General features: G+C 40.2%; 1 protein-coding gene across 1 annotated transcript; it reads left to right on the top strand.

The window, feature by feature from the left end:
- The first annotated feature begins 3,678 nt into the window (after window positions 1–3,678).
- On the top strand, window positions 3,679–9,797 carry LOC118734031 (aladin). The gene is made up of 5 exons (XM_036463720.1): window positions 3,679–3,954; window positions 4,024–4,476; window positions 4,532–4,683; window positions 4,748–5,121; window positions 9,420–9,797. Exons 1-5 carry the CDS (start codon window positions 3,868–3,870, stop codon window positions 9,755–9,757), a joined length of 1,404 nt encoding a protein of 467 aa, XP_036319613.1. The 5' UTR covers window positions 3,679–3,867; the 3' UTR covers window positions 9,758–9,797.
- The last annotated feature ends 4,144 nt before the right edge of the window (window positions 9,798–13,941 follow it).

Genomic DNA, 13,941 nt, shown 5'->3' with positions numbered 1-13,941 from the left:
CTACTTCGGACTTTTTCTGACTATTTCTGGGAGATAAGGAACGCTCCTATTGTGTTCGGGCTATAAAGCCTGATATACAGTTCAATGTGAGCGTGAGCTTTTTATTTTGACCAATATCTTCGTTATTACTTAACTTTTTGCAACAATTGATACATCAAAAGATAGAGAATTAAAATATCTTTCAAAATCAGGAAAACTAATTTAAAATGCATAATATGCCTTTTTTCAAGCTCACACTCAACTGCGTGCGTACGGAAAGCATTCGCATGTGAACAAGTTTTGACAGATGTGTGTGAGCGTCCATCATGATTCAATAATACAAGGTTCGAAAAACTGACAGTTGTCTCTCTCGCACCGCTCCCTTAGCAGTGGCACTGTGTTGCTTCTTTGCAATTTTACATGGAAACAGTGTAGCTTTGGTGTGAAATAAAAGTATAAGCTTTTGTGCAATATCTTTATTTGTATATGCATATGAAGCATATTTAACTGATGAAAACATATGCACTGGATGTTTACATCAGTCTCATAGTAGTCTTTTTTAAATTTTGAGTCATTTTGCAGTTTTTATACGGCTAAATAGCATATAAATTACGTAATTCACGTAGATATATCAATATACGTTCAACATTTCGTTTAAAATGCCAGATTTCCTGCAAACACATTAGAATTTACGAAAGGAATTTCACTACTAATTGCCTACTTTCCGTACTTTTCTACTACCATTTTCGAAACAAGGGATTGCATTCTTGCCCTTTCTCTGTCCTCCGTAAATGCAACCTTTTGTAAGGGAGTGTCAAACCGCAGCTGTCAATAATTATCTAACCTTGTATTATGGAATCATGAGCGTCCATAAGAACACAAATGAAATTCTTTGGCCAAGGCGAATTAATATAAGGTGATAGCAGGAGTACAAAAACAAAAATTTACATGTATTTTGTTTTTGCTTTGGCTGCATAAACTGTCAAAATCTGTAAGAGTGTGTGTAGAAATTCAAACAAAATTTTTCAATTTGATATCAGAAGCCGTGCGGCGAAACACATACACAAAATCAGCTGAGCTAGTAACACCACCTTATATAAATTCGCCTTGTCTTTGGCTTTGCGAACGTTCACGCTGACGCTCGCATTGAACTGTATATCAGGCTTAAATGCAATTCCACTTTTGCATTAAAGCCCAAAATACAATAACGCAGTGGCAGTGGCAGCGGCAGTTTTTCGAAATCAGCTGTTTTTTTAGAAAATGTGGTGTCCAATGAAGCGACTCACAATACAGCAGTGGCAGCTAGCAGTACTGCTCAGTTTAGCCCAAATTCTAAATTCACTGCCACTGCCTTCATCGCAGCAAACTCCGCATGCTGAATTTAACATAAATGAAACGCAGCCAACATCTGTTGATGTCACTAAAAGGCAACAACAAAAATGTAAACAAACAAAAGGGAATGTCAAAAAAAGCTGCCACTGACAACGCCGTATTGTATTTGCTGCGGCAGTGACTGCCAATATTAGCAGTAACAGCTGATTTAAAAACTGTCACTGCCACTGCGCTATTGTATTTTGGCCTTAAGAATCTAAATGCTAAAAGCAAACCTCTGATCTCCAAAATTTCCACGATTCGAGCATTGTTTAATGAGAAAAAGTGGCAACATTGCTCTTTCGCGTATACAGTAGCTGGCTGCGTTCCAGTAATCGCCGATCGAGATTTCATTTTATTTTACACTATTTGGATAAAGAAAAGTTACGCAAATTCAACATCGATTTGATGCTGATAGAAATCTGGATCAATTTGTGATCAACTCTGTTTGTTTTGTTTCCTAAGTAAGTGAGGAAATTTTTATCGACAGCATGGACAAATCAATATATACACAAACAAATGTTCGGTTATGGTTAAAACAATTCAAGTTTTTGTATTGAATTTTTGGTTTAAAATTTATTTTTTCCTTTTCAGTGGGGTTTTTTGCTCATTATCTTCTGCGTGAGAATTGATCGTAATAGATACAGATCTGAATAAGCGACTGGAACACATGATCCAACTACACAAGATCTGATAAGATGAAGCAAAAGAAAAAAGTAATTTTCTGGCTGACGTTTGTAATTTCGGCGCCATGTTATGCGGCGTTTTTGCTGCATTTAAAATGCAACATTTAGCACTTTCGAACATATTTTTTCGAAGAGCGTTCATGCTATCGCATTTAGCAAATGTACATTTACGCGAGTTCGAAATCGTATGCTTTTGACAAACAGCCGTGTTCCAGTCGCTTATTTAGATCCGTATCTATTACGGATCAATTCTCACGCAGAGGGTAATGTGCAAAAAAACCCTACTGAAAAGGAAAAAACAAATTTTAAACCAAAAATTCAATACAAAAACTGGAATTGTTTTAACAATAAACGAACATTTGTTTGTGTATATATTCATTTGTCGGTGCTGTCAATTAAAATTACCTCACTTAATTAGGAAACAAAACAAACAGAGTTGATCACAAATTGATCCAGATTTCAATCAGCATCACATCGATGTTGAATTTGCGTAGCTTTTCTTTATCCAAATAATGTAAAATATTAAATGAAATCTCGATCGGCGATCACTGAAACGCAGCCAGCTACTGTATACGCGAAAAAGCAATGTTGCCAGTTTTTCCCATTAAACCATGTTCGAATCGTGGAAATTTTGGAAGATCACAGGGTTGCTATTAGAATTTAGATTCTTAATGCAAAATGGAGTTGCATTTAGGTGACGAATTTTGTATGGATAAAAGTACATTTAGAGTAGCATTTAGAGCTAAATGCGCTAAATGTGCTTTTACGTGTAAACAAAAACAGCCCATTATTTTCTTTGAAAAGTAAACAAAGAATATGAACACGAAGCATAAAGGAAAAAATTCAAGCAATTTTGTAGCACATGTTTGTGCTAACCAATTTATTATTTTTGTACGTATTTCATTATTATCGTCGTAGCAAAAGCGACCACCTGGCAACTTGTCAGGGTGGAATTTTTCACGAAGTTGATGCATCTATACACCAAATCGTTTGATAAAGTGATAAACTTTGGTTAAATAGATTTCCATACAAAGTTTGACAGTTCATTTATCAAAATGATAGATTTATCTTTTTATCACTTTTGATGAAAGCCCATGAGCTAGGTAAAATTCTGGCATTCGTATTCACCACGAGAAATGTCAAATTTTTAGTTTGAAGCTTAGTATCCAGCTCTTAAGAAAACGGTCAAGAAAAAATTGCCATTATTTCGCGTGTGTGTCCAAGGAATTTTGACATTTTTGATAACGCACAGCCTGTTGCCTCACTCTTTCCTCAAGAAATAATGGAACGGGCATATATTTCTGTTGCAAACCTGGGTTGCCTTGTGCTCTTTTTTCACAAAAAACTTTAGAAAACCGTAGTAGAAAGCGTACTAAATTTCTGAAGAACTGCGTACTGCCTTAAGGAAATTTGACTCAAGAAAATTTCTTAGCCATTTCTTGTACGTCATTTTATATGGAGTTTTTGCTTTTCTTAAGAGCTGGATACTAAGCTTTATCCGTAAAAATTTTTGAGATATACTTACTGAATACCAGCTCAAGTGGTTATATTTTTTTTTAATTAGAACGATAGAGTTTTGAGCCCCCTTAATATTTTTATACTCCTCGAAAAAGTCTCCAAATTTTTATTCCAAACTCAAATGGTGGCATCTTCATAACTGTCGGAGGTATTTCGCGCAAAAATGACCGGCAAAAGCAATTTTGGAAGCGTATGGGGTGCACATATTTCTGAACAATTTAAGCAGTGATATATAAAGCGGTGCCTTATCAATTATCCGTGCAGAATAGTCAAATTCTTAATACTCCCAAAGGCAACATATGTAACGACTGATATGGTGTCGCTTCAGGACGTCTCCACATTCATTGTTCCAGGCCAACTCTGCGCCCTGCCACAGAATGAAATGGAGAGCTGCTCAGTGGTAAGTATAAGTTTTACGTTTTTTCACACATTCCTTTTGAATTATACATATATACATATCTATTTTCAGTCGGAATATTACCCTGAAATTAATTTAAACTGCGAAATGTTCAGCACATCAGTCAGTGGGCACTCAGCCGACACTTATCGCAATGTAATGATACCGGTGAATGAAGGTGTAATGAAGCGCATAATACGGACATTTTTCGAAAGTGGCTTTATAGAAGCACTGAATGAAGCCCGAGACCAACAAACTGCTACTGTAAGTCCGCTGATGTGCACCACTGCAAAATATGCATTTGAAATGTTGGAATATTTTAAAAGACTGAAGACGAAAATTTTCCCACACATGCGTGAAGTTAGCGTCAACAATGTAGCTGAGTTTTCCGAAACTCGGGACTGGCTGCGATCCTATATACGTTGTATTGTTTGGCATCCGAATTGTTTCAAAATCGCTGTTGCGGGGTCAGATGATATTGTAAGGGTTTATACGGATGAACCGGCAATGGTGCCAGTTCTTAAAGTAAGGCATTTTCGAAACACAGCTAATTACTTCACTAAGTGTCTGTTTATGATAGAGTGGTTCACAAAAATGGATTACCTCAATGGCGTGGAGACCATTTGCTGCCGCCGAGCTCGCAGTGGGATGTCAAAAGGGTGTTTGTCTATGGACAATGGACACAAATATGCATTATACCCGTAGTGCTACACAAGCAGTATTTCTAAAGCAGTGAGTATAATGACGTTTTGTTAATTCAGCAACATTGACCACTTAACACTGCATTCATACGTAGTCCAGGCCATTGTCCCATTAATTCCGTGCAGTGGAATGCCGATGGTACGCTTCTTGCCACCGCTTCTATAAGCGATGCGGATGTTTTATTGTGGGATGTAGATAAGTTGCAGAATATGTCATTAAGAAGAGTTGGGCCCCCATGCTCGCTGTTAAAATGGTCGCCTGATGGCGCTAGTCTATTTTCTGCCACTGTTGGAAATGTTTTTCGAGTGTGGCCAGCCCATAAAAAGTGGACGCCGGAACGTTGGACCATCAATTCTGGTGTAGTACAGTCGGCATGCTGGTCACCATGCGGCAACTTTTTGCTTTTTGTCACAACAGGCGATAGTATTCTGTATCGCTTGCACTTCCAGGACGAGCAGGTTTTTGCATGTAAGTTGAAAGAGAACACCACTATCGAAGATTCAACGCATTCCCACGACAGCAGGTTCTACGTACCGGAATGACTCGGGGCTTTACCCGACCAAGGGCTGTTTCGGCGCTAACCCCGTATAGATCGGCGATACCCTTCCAATCATTTTACGTCCACGGGGCATTTCCTTGCAGCCGTATTGCTTCGCATCCTTCTTCTCCGGGCGGGTGTTGAGCCCAAGTCCGGACAAGAAACATACTTCTGCTGTGTCTGCCAGAATCGACTCCATCCGAACTCCACTGGGAGTGGACTACAAGCTTTGTGGCTCCCTCTTGCTCAAGCAAAATGGGACCATCAGTCTCCACGGCTACCTGCTCGCGCAACGCGCGGGTGCAAACCAGCACCCGAAGAGCCTGCACGGCTCCTAGAAGCTCCCCTGAGCAACAGCAAACCTGCTCACCCCCTCAACCCTCACACCAATCTACCGGCCGCTCCAACTCGCGCGTGCGAGCCAACCAGCAGCTACTGGTAGCCGACACCATTTGCTCTGTGTGCTAGAACAGAGTATACCGGAACGTGACATCAGTCAAATGCCACACATGCCTTGGCTGGTGCCATTTCCGTCTGTGCTCTGGCCTACGCACCACACGCGAGTGTACAACAACCTACAGCGCCCCTGCTGTAGAGCACTGCCGACGCAAACCACATCGTACCCACTGCAGCCACCTACCACCAGGCATCAACAGCACCTGCGTCAGGCGCAACAGACCTAAGATAGACCCCACACGTCCCTCACCCACCTTACCGCGACCAGTCTCCCAAGGCATACGAAACTCTTGCAACTTAACTGCAACGGACTCCAGAGCAAGATTGAAGAGATAGCAGTCTTTATGGGTCGGCTTGGCATATTGATAGCTGCGGAACAAGAAACGAAGTTGCACAGCCACTCAACTTTTTTGGGTTGCGCAGCCTACAATGAGCTCCGTAAAGATCACGAGCGAGATAATGGTGGTGGATTAGCGTTCATCCTACACCACACATTGTAGTATCGGCTTATCGAAGAAGACATCGACCCAAGGGACACCACCCTAGAATGTTGGGGCATAGCTGTCTGGTCAGGCGATATCCTGTCACCTGCTGCCCGGCAGGATATCACCCTGACATAGCTGCCCTACTCGAGAGGTGAAAACCGAATGGTATTAGGTGACTTCATGCGCATCACGATCTTTGGCACTCAAGCCCGGCTAATGATCGTAGGGAAACCTTTTGGCGATTCGACATTCTGCACCATGAACGACGACGCGCCTACCAGGAATGTGGGTAGCTGCAGCAGCTCGCCAGACCTAACAATTGCTAGCGCTGGTCTGGTAAATAGCATATCATGGCGACCTATGCTAACCCTAGCATCAGACCATCTGCTCATAATCATCTCGATCAATAAGCCCACCGACTTTGCACCCGCGGACCACCTTCAACAAAGCTGATTCGCGGAAGTTGCCGAAAGCAGGGCTCGAATCGTCACATACGTTATCGTACTACTCGTCACGTAAAAACACATTTTTCGGATAATGACATACGTGAACGTACTCTTTGTCCCATTTAGTTTATACTGCCTGACGTATCACGTAATTTTCTTTCGTATCGTTTTCGATCCGTGAACAGATGTTACGATTCGAGCCCAGCTTCGCCGCCCTTCCCACACCCACAGACGTACATGCTGGCGAACGCCAGTTCCGCAGGGTAGTCATTGCCCTAGTGGCTCGCTTTGTACCGTCCGGACGCATCGCGGAAGCAGCTGTAGTAGCCAATGAGCGTGATCACCTACGGCCGTTCCCACGACAATCGGGTCTACGTTACCGTAACGACCCAGATTTATATTTGGCCAAGGACAGTCACTCCAGCAACACTCCCCAAAAACTCTTTGGGGAACTTGTATGCTGCTACAACAACAACAACAACAACCACCTACGCCAGGTCGATCCCGGGGATCCTCGCTTGAAGGCCCTTAATTTGGAGATTCGGCAACTGGTAAATCGGCACATGCGGGAAAGTGGCAAGAGCACTTGAAGGACGGTAATTTCACCTCTGGTGTGAGTAAGCTCTGGTCAACCGTGAGGTCCTTGGCCAACCCGTCGAACCGTGATGACAGAGTGGAAATCTCATTCGAAGTCGTGCTTCGTCGGACCCGAAGAAATGCGTAAACTACTTTGGTCGGCAATTTGTCCTTCGGTAGACAAGGCCAAACGTTGAGTGACCAGGAGGCTACACAAATTGTCTAAAAACAGTGCAGCACTTGTTTTCACAAGCGGTGAATTTAAAGGGGTCATCGGGAAGGCGAAAGCCTCCAAAGCCATTGGACCCGACGAAATCTGTATGCTGATGCTGAAACATTAGGGGCCCGTGGGAGTAGCATACCTAACGGAGGTCCTCAACCTATCAATGACCACTCTCATCATTCCGGATGTGTGGAAATCAGGGAGAGTGGTCCCACTGCTGAAACCGGGGAAGCCCGCCAATAAAGGAGACTTATCGCCCGAAAACGCTCCTTTCCCCGGTCGCGAGGACACTAGAGGAACTGTTACTCCCATAGTACTTCACCTGCCCCCCCTGACCCCAGCGAAGCATCAGCATGGGTTCCGTAAAGTGCACAGCCCAACAACAGCACTTAACCCCATAAACACCCAAATAACTCTTGGTCTAAATCGCAACCGCCCCTGTGAGAGAACGGTCCTAGTAGCGTTGGACTTGTCAAAGGCGTTTGACACCGTCTGCATTCCACGTTGCTAGAAAACATTGAGGCCTCTTCACTCCCACAGGGACTGAAGCGATGGTCGGCGAATCATATGAGTGGTCGACGGTCGTCAGTAATCTTCGGAGATTAAACCTCGAAACCAAGAAGAATAAAACAAGGGGTTCCACAAGGTGGTGTTTTCTCCCCCTTACTGTTCAGCTTCTACATATCGAAGCTCCCCCAGCCACCTGACGGAGTTTCCCTGATCTCGTAAGCTGGCGACTGCTCGATATTGGCGTCTGGGAATGGAATTGATGACCTCTGCTCAAAAGTAAATGGCTACCTCTCCAGCCTTTCTCGCTTCTTCACTGCAAGGATCCTAACACTCTCTTCTCAACGAAATCAACGGCGACCCTCTTCACCACCTGGACGAAGGATGCCAAGCTAGAATTGGGCATTCACGTCAATGGCAGACCAATACCGACAGTAAACAACCCGAAAATTTTAGGGGTCACCTTTGATACCCTGCTCTCCTTCTCCACGCTCACAACCGCAGTTGTCAACAAAGTACAGAGCCGCAACAAGGTCCTTTGTTGTTGTAGCAGCATACAAGTTCCCCAAAGAGTTTTTGGGTAGTGTTGCTGGAGTGACAGTCCTTGGCCAAATATAAATCTGGGTCGTTCCGGTTACGTAGACCCGACTGTGGTGGGAACGACAACAAGGTCATAAATCCGCTCGCCGGCAGCACTTGGGGCAAAGACAAAGAAACGTTGCTGGCAACATACAAGGCAATTGGCCGGCCGATTCTAGATTACGCAGCACGAGTTTGGACGCCGGGGACTAGTTGGACGTAGTGGACGAAGCTACAGACTTGTCAGAAAGCCGCACTCCGGACAGCGAGACTGGGTGCCTTCTGATGGCGCCTGAGTACCATCTACACAGCGAGGCCCAAGTGCTCCCCGTAAGAGAGCAGAACAAAATGCTTTGTAAGCAGTTTCTGGTGGTCACCACCTACCTCGACTCCCGTTTATGAATGCCGTGATCGGAGCCCAATCGCCCCCTGCCGAAGAAACTGAGCTACAACTGCCAAGAGAGACCCGCGTTACCCTGGCTCAGTTACGGTCTTGATATTGTAGACGCCTCAACAGCTACCTGTCCAGACTTGACCTCAGGAGACTCCACGCACGACACCAACCACCTCTTCACATGCCACAATCCTCAATCCTACTCAACTGACACCCCTCTCCCTCTGGTCCGGGGCCTACCGTTAGTTGAGGCTGACGACAAAGATTGAAGGTTGACCCGAAATAGCCGGGGCTTAGTAGTGCCGCTGCAACAACAAAATTCAAGGCAACGTGCACCTCCGAGCATTTGTTAAATTTATAAAAATGTATAGAGTGTTGCTGAAGCCATCTGCTGGCAGTTGCTGATAGTAAAATTTCCTGATAAGGCAAGCTACAGGTGAGCCGCGACACCAGCGCAGTCGTGGCTTGTATAATGCTGCCCACAGCCCAACTATGCAATATACGCGTTGTTAATTTATTTTTTTATTCAGTAGAAAAACTAATTTTTACTTTTTTATCATAGCTGGTACCTCCACCAAGGATGCGTTAAAAATTGCTGACTTAACCAAGTTCAATGCTGGTCGTCGTGAGGTCGGCGGCAAGCCACAATCTTTAGCCTGGGATGCAGATGGCAGATATTTGGCTGTTATATTCAAAGACACACCTTGTATTGCGCTCTTTAACACTTGTTTGAAAAAATTCGATATGACAATTTCGCCACTCTGTTTTCTCACCGGCATTGGCACAGAGTTTCCCTCATACATCTGCTTTCAAAGCATAAATCGGCGTAATACGGACACCGTTTTAACTATTGGTTGGTCCAGTGGTCGTATAGAATATTTTCCATTTGGTAATATGTGAAATAAAAGTAATACAACGTTTAGGTACATAAATATTAAAATGGTCTTTGTATTTATTATATGAGGTAAATCACTACATAATTTCCATTTAATATTCAATAAACAAATATATACAACAAATAAGGCCTTTGTCAACGGATAATGCAGATTTTAAAACAACAAATTGCAAGTTAAGATTACCAAGAAAGAAGAAAGAATTACACGCGTTCTTCACAAACATACGATATAAAAAAGAAAATACAATGATTCAAGAGTATAAATCCGTCGCCTGAACAAATGATTGTCGTATGTGAAACTGGGCCAAATTGAGTTAATAATGCAGTTATACTAAACTCATCAAGATCTCTCAAATGGCTTTATCAGACTTTTGATATCTCCTTTAGATTTCGAGATATGTGGTATATTTTTATCGTATGTGCAAGGTCACAAGCGTTTTAGTCGTATAATAAGTAAGTTTGGCACATACAACATTTTTCATACAAATTGAGTGTTTATAAGTCTCAACCATGGTGAAATAAATATAAGGTGATGTCACTTACATAACCTCACTTTTTCTGCATGCCAATTGCGGCCATGCATTTCGGGGTAGTAGAAAAAGGGAGAAAAGATTATGATTATTTTTACTACTTTTTGGGTACTATTTCCAATTCATACATATATCATGGACCCCACACCAGTTAAATGAAGTTTGCATCAATAAAATAATATTTTTGCAAACCAGTGTAATTACAGTTTCATTTTTTCGCTCAAAATAAATTATTATTACTTAATTTTTATTTTTTCGATCAAATATATTGATTTTAATAATTATTATTCAGTTCAATTTTTCTGCCTAAAAATTATTATTTGTAAAATTTAAAAGGCCACTCGGTCGTACCACACACATATGACAATGGTTAAAACTTAAAAAATAAGGACTATTTTCCGTCTTTCATTTATTCATATTAAAACAAATTAAATTATACCGTTCCCTTTATTTAATTATTCTTAAATTCTAATAAAAATGACATATTAGCCCGTATGGAAGTTCTGAAGTACATGTATATGCGTACATAGTTTTTAAATATCTAAACTTTAAAGGGAATTTTATTACGACCTTTATTTTCGTTACCATTTTAAAATAACATTTCTGAATTCTATCAGTTATATTATAAAATAATTATGCGTTTAAATTGTTAGACCAAAATGCATTATCGTAGCAATCCGAGGCACTGCTCCAATAATATGTTGGATATATATAGTATATATTTTACCAAAAAATTACTTACAAAATCACAAATATTGGAAATTATCGCTCAAATTTTCCAATGAATTTGAAACGAGGTCAAAGGAAAAGCGAAACAAAGAAACAGTGATACCTGCGCATACTTTTTTCACAAAATTGTATGCTCCATTTTTTGTTCCATTTTGCCCAGAAATGAAATTGGAATAAATAGAGTAGGCATTACTGTAACGCTGGTATGCCGAAATTGCCAAAATTACAACAACCACCCCCTAAGTGACAACACCTTATTATTATTTCACCATGAGTCTCAACCATGATACAAGAAAGAAGGTAGTTTCATTGTCACTTTTTCGTCGCCATATTAACAACCTGACAATTAAGTAGATTGTGACATTTCGTGCTACCATATCCAAAATCTAAAAACCTCCAAATTTTGTTATTAATTTTTCGGTTATTTACAAACATTTTGTTCTTAGAATCGAAAATTTGAACATGCAAAAGGTATATTGTTGGGTACGACTCGGTTACTTGTACAATAATTTTGGGTTAATGTGTCCAAATGGTTAACCCAAAGCAAAAAATTTTGCCACATGTGTGGTCAAACAATTACACGTTAGTTTAAAATAAAGATTTCTAAATTTCAGATACAAATTATTAAAAAATACTGTGGTAGCGTGGCAGCGTAGCCGGAGTTGGACTTACATTTTCTCTGTCAAAATTCTAATTTTACCAAATTTTTTAATGCTTCCGTCTCCGCTTGCCACCCCAAAACCATTGAACAAATAACCGAACATTTCTCCTTTTGTTTTTGGACGAGAAGAGGTTTAATGCTCAATAAGTTGATAACGGTGTTTCTAGTTTTCATACTAACAATGGGTGTGTTCAGAAATGCATTAAGCCAAAGCATCAAACGCATTTATTTCTAAACTATTATTTATGGAAATGTGTTATTTACGCAACTAGGGTCCAATTAGGCATTTAACTGTGGTTGCGCATATTGGACATTTCCATCAATTATAGTTTAGAAATAAATGCATTTGATGCTTTGGCTTGATGCATTTCTGAACACACCCTATAAGTCATCAATTTTGTTTCACACCCCCTCCAATATTGAACAGTAAAATATATTTGTTTTTAAACCACAGAGACAACGATATTGTCGAAATATACTAGAATTAGATAATACTTACTTCTCTGAAAGCCATGAGGTCCATAGGCCCCAAAGAAAATTCCGTTTTCAAGTTACTTGAAAGACATTGACAAAGAAAATATCGAAATTGTAATTTCAGTGTCTGAAATATATCACAAATAAACGTATCCGATATAGAAAACTAATAGTCCTGGCTAGCTACATTGTGAAATAATCAGATGACATAATGACACTAAAAAATTTTAAAATATGTTCACTAAAATTTTATTCCTGTAAAAATAAAGATGCTGGCAAGTAGTTATCGAACTTAGTGTAAAATTAAAACGTTTTTGAGAAAAGATATTAATTATTTTTAAAAGATAAATGTTAATACAACTATTTTATTTATACTCCCAAATTTAGGATATAAAATCCCCTCTACCAAAAAACTTAAATTGGGTAACGCCGTTTCGAATTTTTTACAATTGAGCAATTGTCACAAATCTCCTTTTTAATCAAAAAGTTGTTTATTGAAACTACCTTCTTTTTTGTATCATGGTCTCAACAAAAAATTGTATGTGAGAGATCACATACTACAAAATTTGACAGACCCTGAACAGCATTCACAGCGAGTCAGTCTCGAGTTATGTAGATTCCAGACGTGTGAATGCCGTTCTAGGCGCACAACCACCGGACATTGACGAGACGGAGCTTCATCTGCCTCGGGAGACAAGAACCACAATAGCCCAACTTCGCTCTGGCTACTGCAGCAGGTTAAACTCATACCTGAGCAGACTAAACGCAGATGTACCAAATGAGTGTCCGGCATGCGGAGAGACACCCCATGACTCGAAACATCTCGAACCCGACAACCTTAACGCCTTTGTCCCTGTGGACCGACCCTATTGGAGCTGCACGCTTCTTAGGGCTGCCGTTAGTGGAACTTGACGACAACGACTGAGATATTAACCGATCTGGGCGGGGTTGTTGTAGCCGCTACAACAACAACAACAACAAAATTCGAATCTTGTTCTGAATTACTACTGAACAAGCATTGAGCGTAAAAATTTCAGTGTCATTCGCGATTTTAAAGCGCGCGGACTTGCTTCGACTTACTCCAAATAAGCAAAGTTATATTATATTTTTAACCGACTTCAAAAAAATGAATAGGTTATTAATTCGTCGGAATATTTTATTTTATCTTATTTTTTGTGTATGTTACCGCATAACTTTGAATCTCGTCAACCGATTTCGATAATTTTTTTTTATCGGAAAGGTGGTACCTCAAGGGTTGTCCTATACTGGTTTAGATTTGATCATGGGATCATGAAGAAATTAACGGTAGTCCTAAACTTTTATATGAGAATTGAAGTGTGTTATGTTTTTTGCTTAAATATTACTTGGTGGAGAAAGAAAAAGACAAATGCTTCTAATTAAAATGTCTCACATACATATGTACATACTTATATACATATCGTTACCTTAATAGAGATAGGACCTATCTCATTTTTTTTGAAAATCCTGCTTGGTACAAATGCCGGTAGATTACTCACTGAAAACTTAATGCAATTCAAAAACAACTACTACAGCATTTAATTAATTATAGTCCTCAATTGAAAACAGCATTTTAAATAAATTTCTAATTAAAGAATTGATAGTTGTGTTAAGTTTTCAATCATTTTGCAAATAAACAAAAATTTTAGATAGGGCCTTTCTATATTAAGGTACTATTGTTTTTATAATACATACTAAGTTTTTTTGTGAAGCTGAATTGAATTCTTATACATATTTACTAGATTTGTAAGAACTATTTTTAGCCGATTTAAAAAAA

Source organism: Rhagoletis pomonella, unplaced genomic scaffold, assembly GCF_013731165.1.
Source record: "Rhagoletis pomonella isolate Grant_MI unplaced genomic scaffold, Rhpom_1.0 Rhpom_scaffold_00002, whole genome shotgun sequence".
NCBI lineage: Eukaryota > Metazoa > Arthropoda > Insecta > Diptera > Tephritidae > Rhagoletis > Rhagoletis pomonella.
This window is presented reverse-complemented; position numbering and strand designations above follow the sequence as displayed.

Bases quoted from the DNA above. Each gene is read 5' to 3' on its own strand.
- LOC118734031 (XM_036463720.1), top strand. From the start codon at position 3,868: ATGGTGTCGCTTCAGGACGTCTCCACATTCATTGTTCCAGGCCAACTC. The intron at 4,477-4,531 runs GTAAGGCATTTT...TGTTTATGATAG, and splicing joins CAATGGTGCCAGTTCTTAAA to AGTGGTTCACAAAAATGGAT. The intron at 5,122-9,419 runs GTAAGTTGAAAG...TTTTTATCATAG, and splicing joins GGACGAGCAGGTTTTTGCAT to CTGGTACCTCCACCAAGGAT.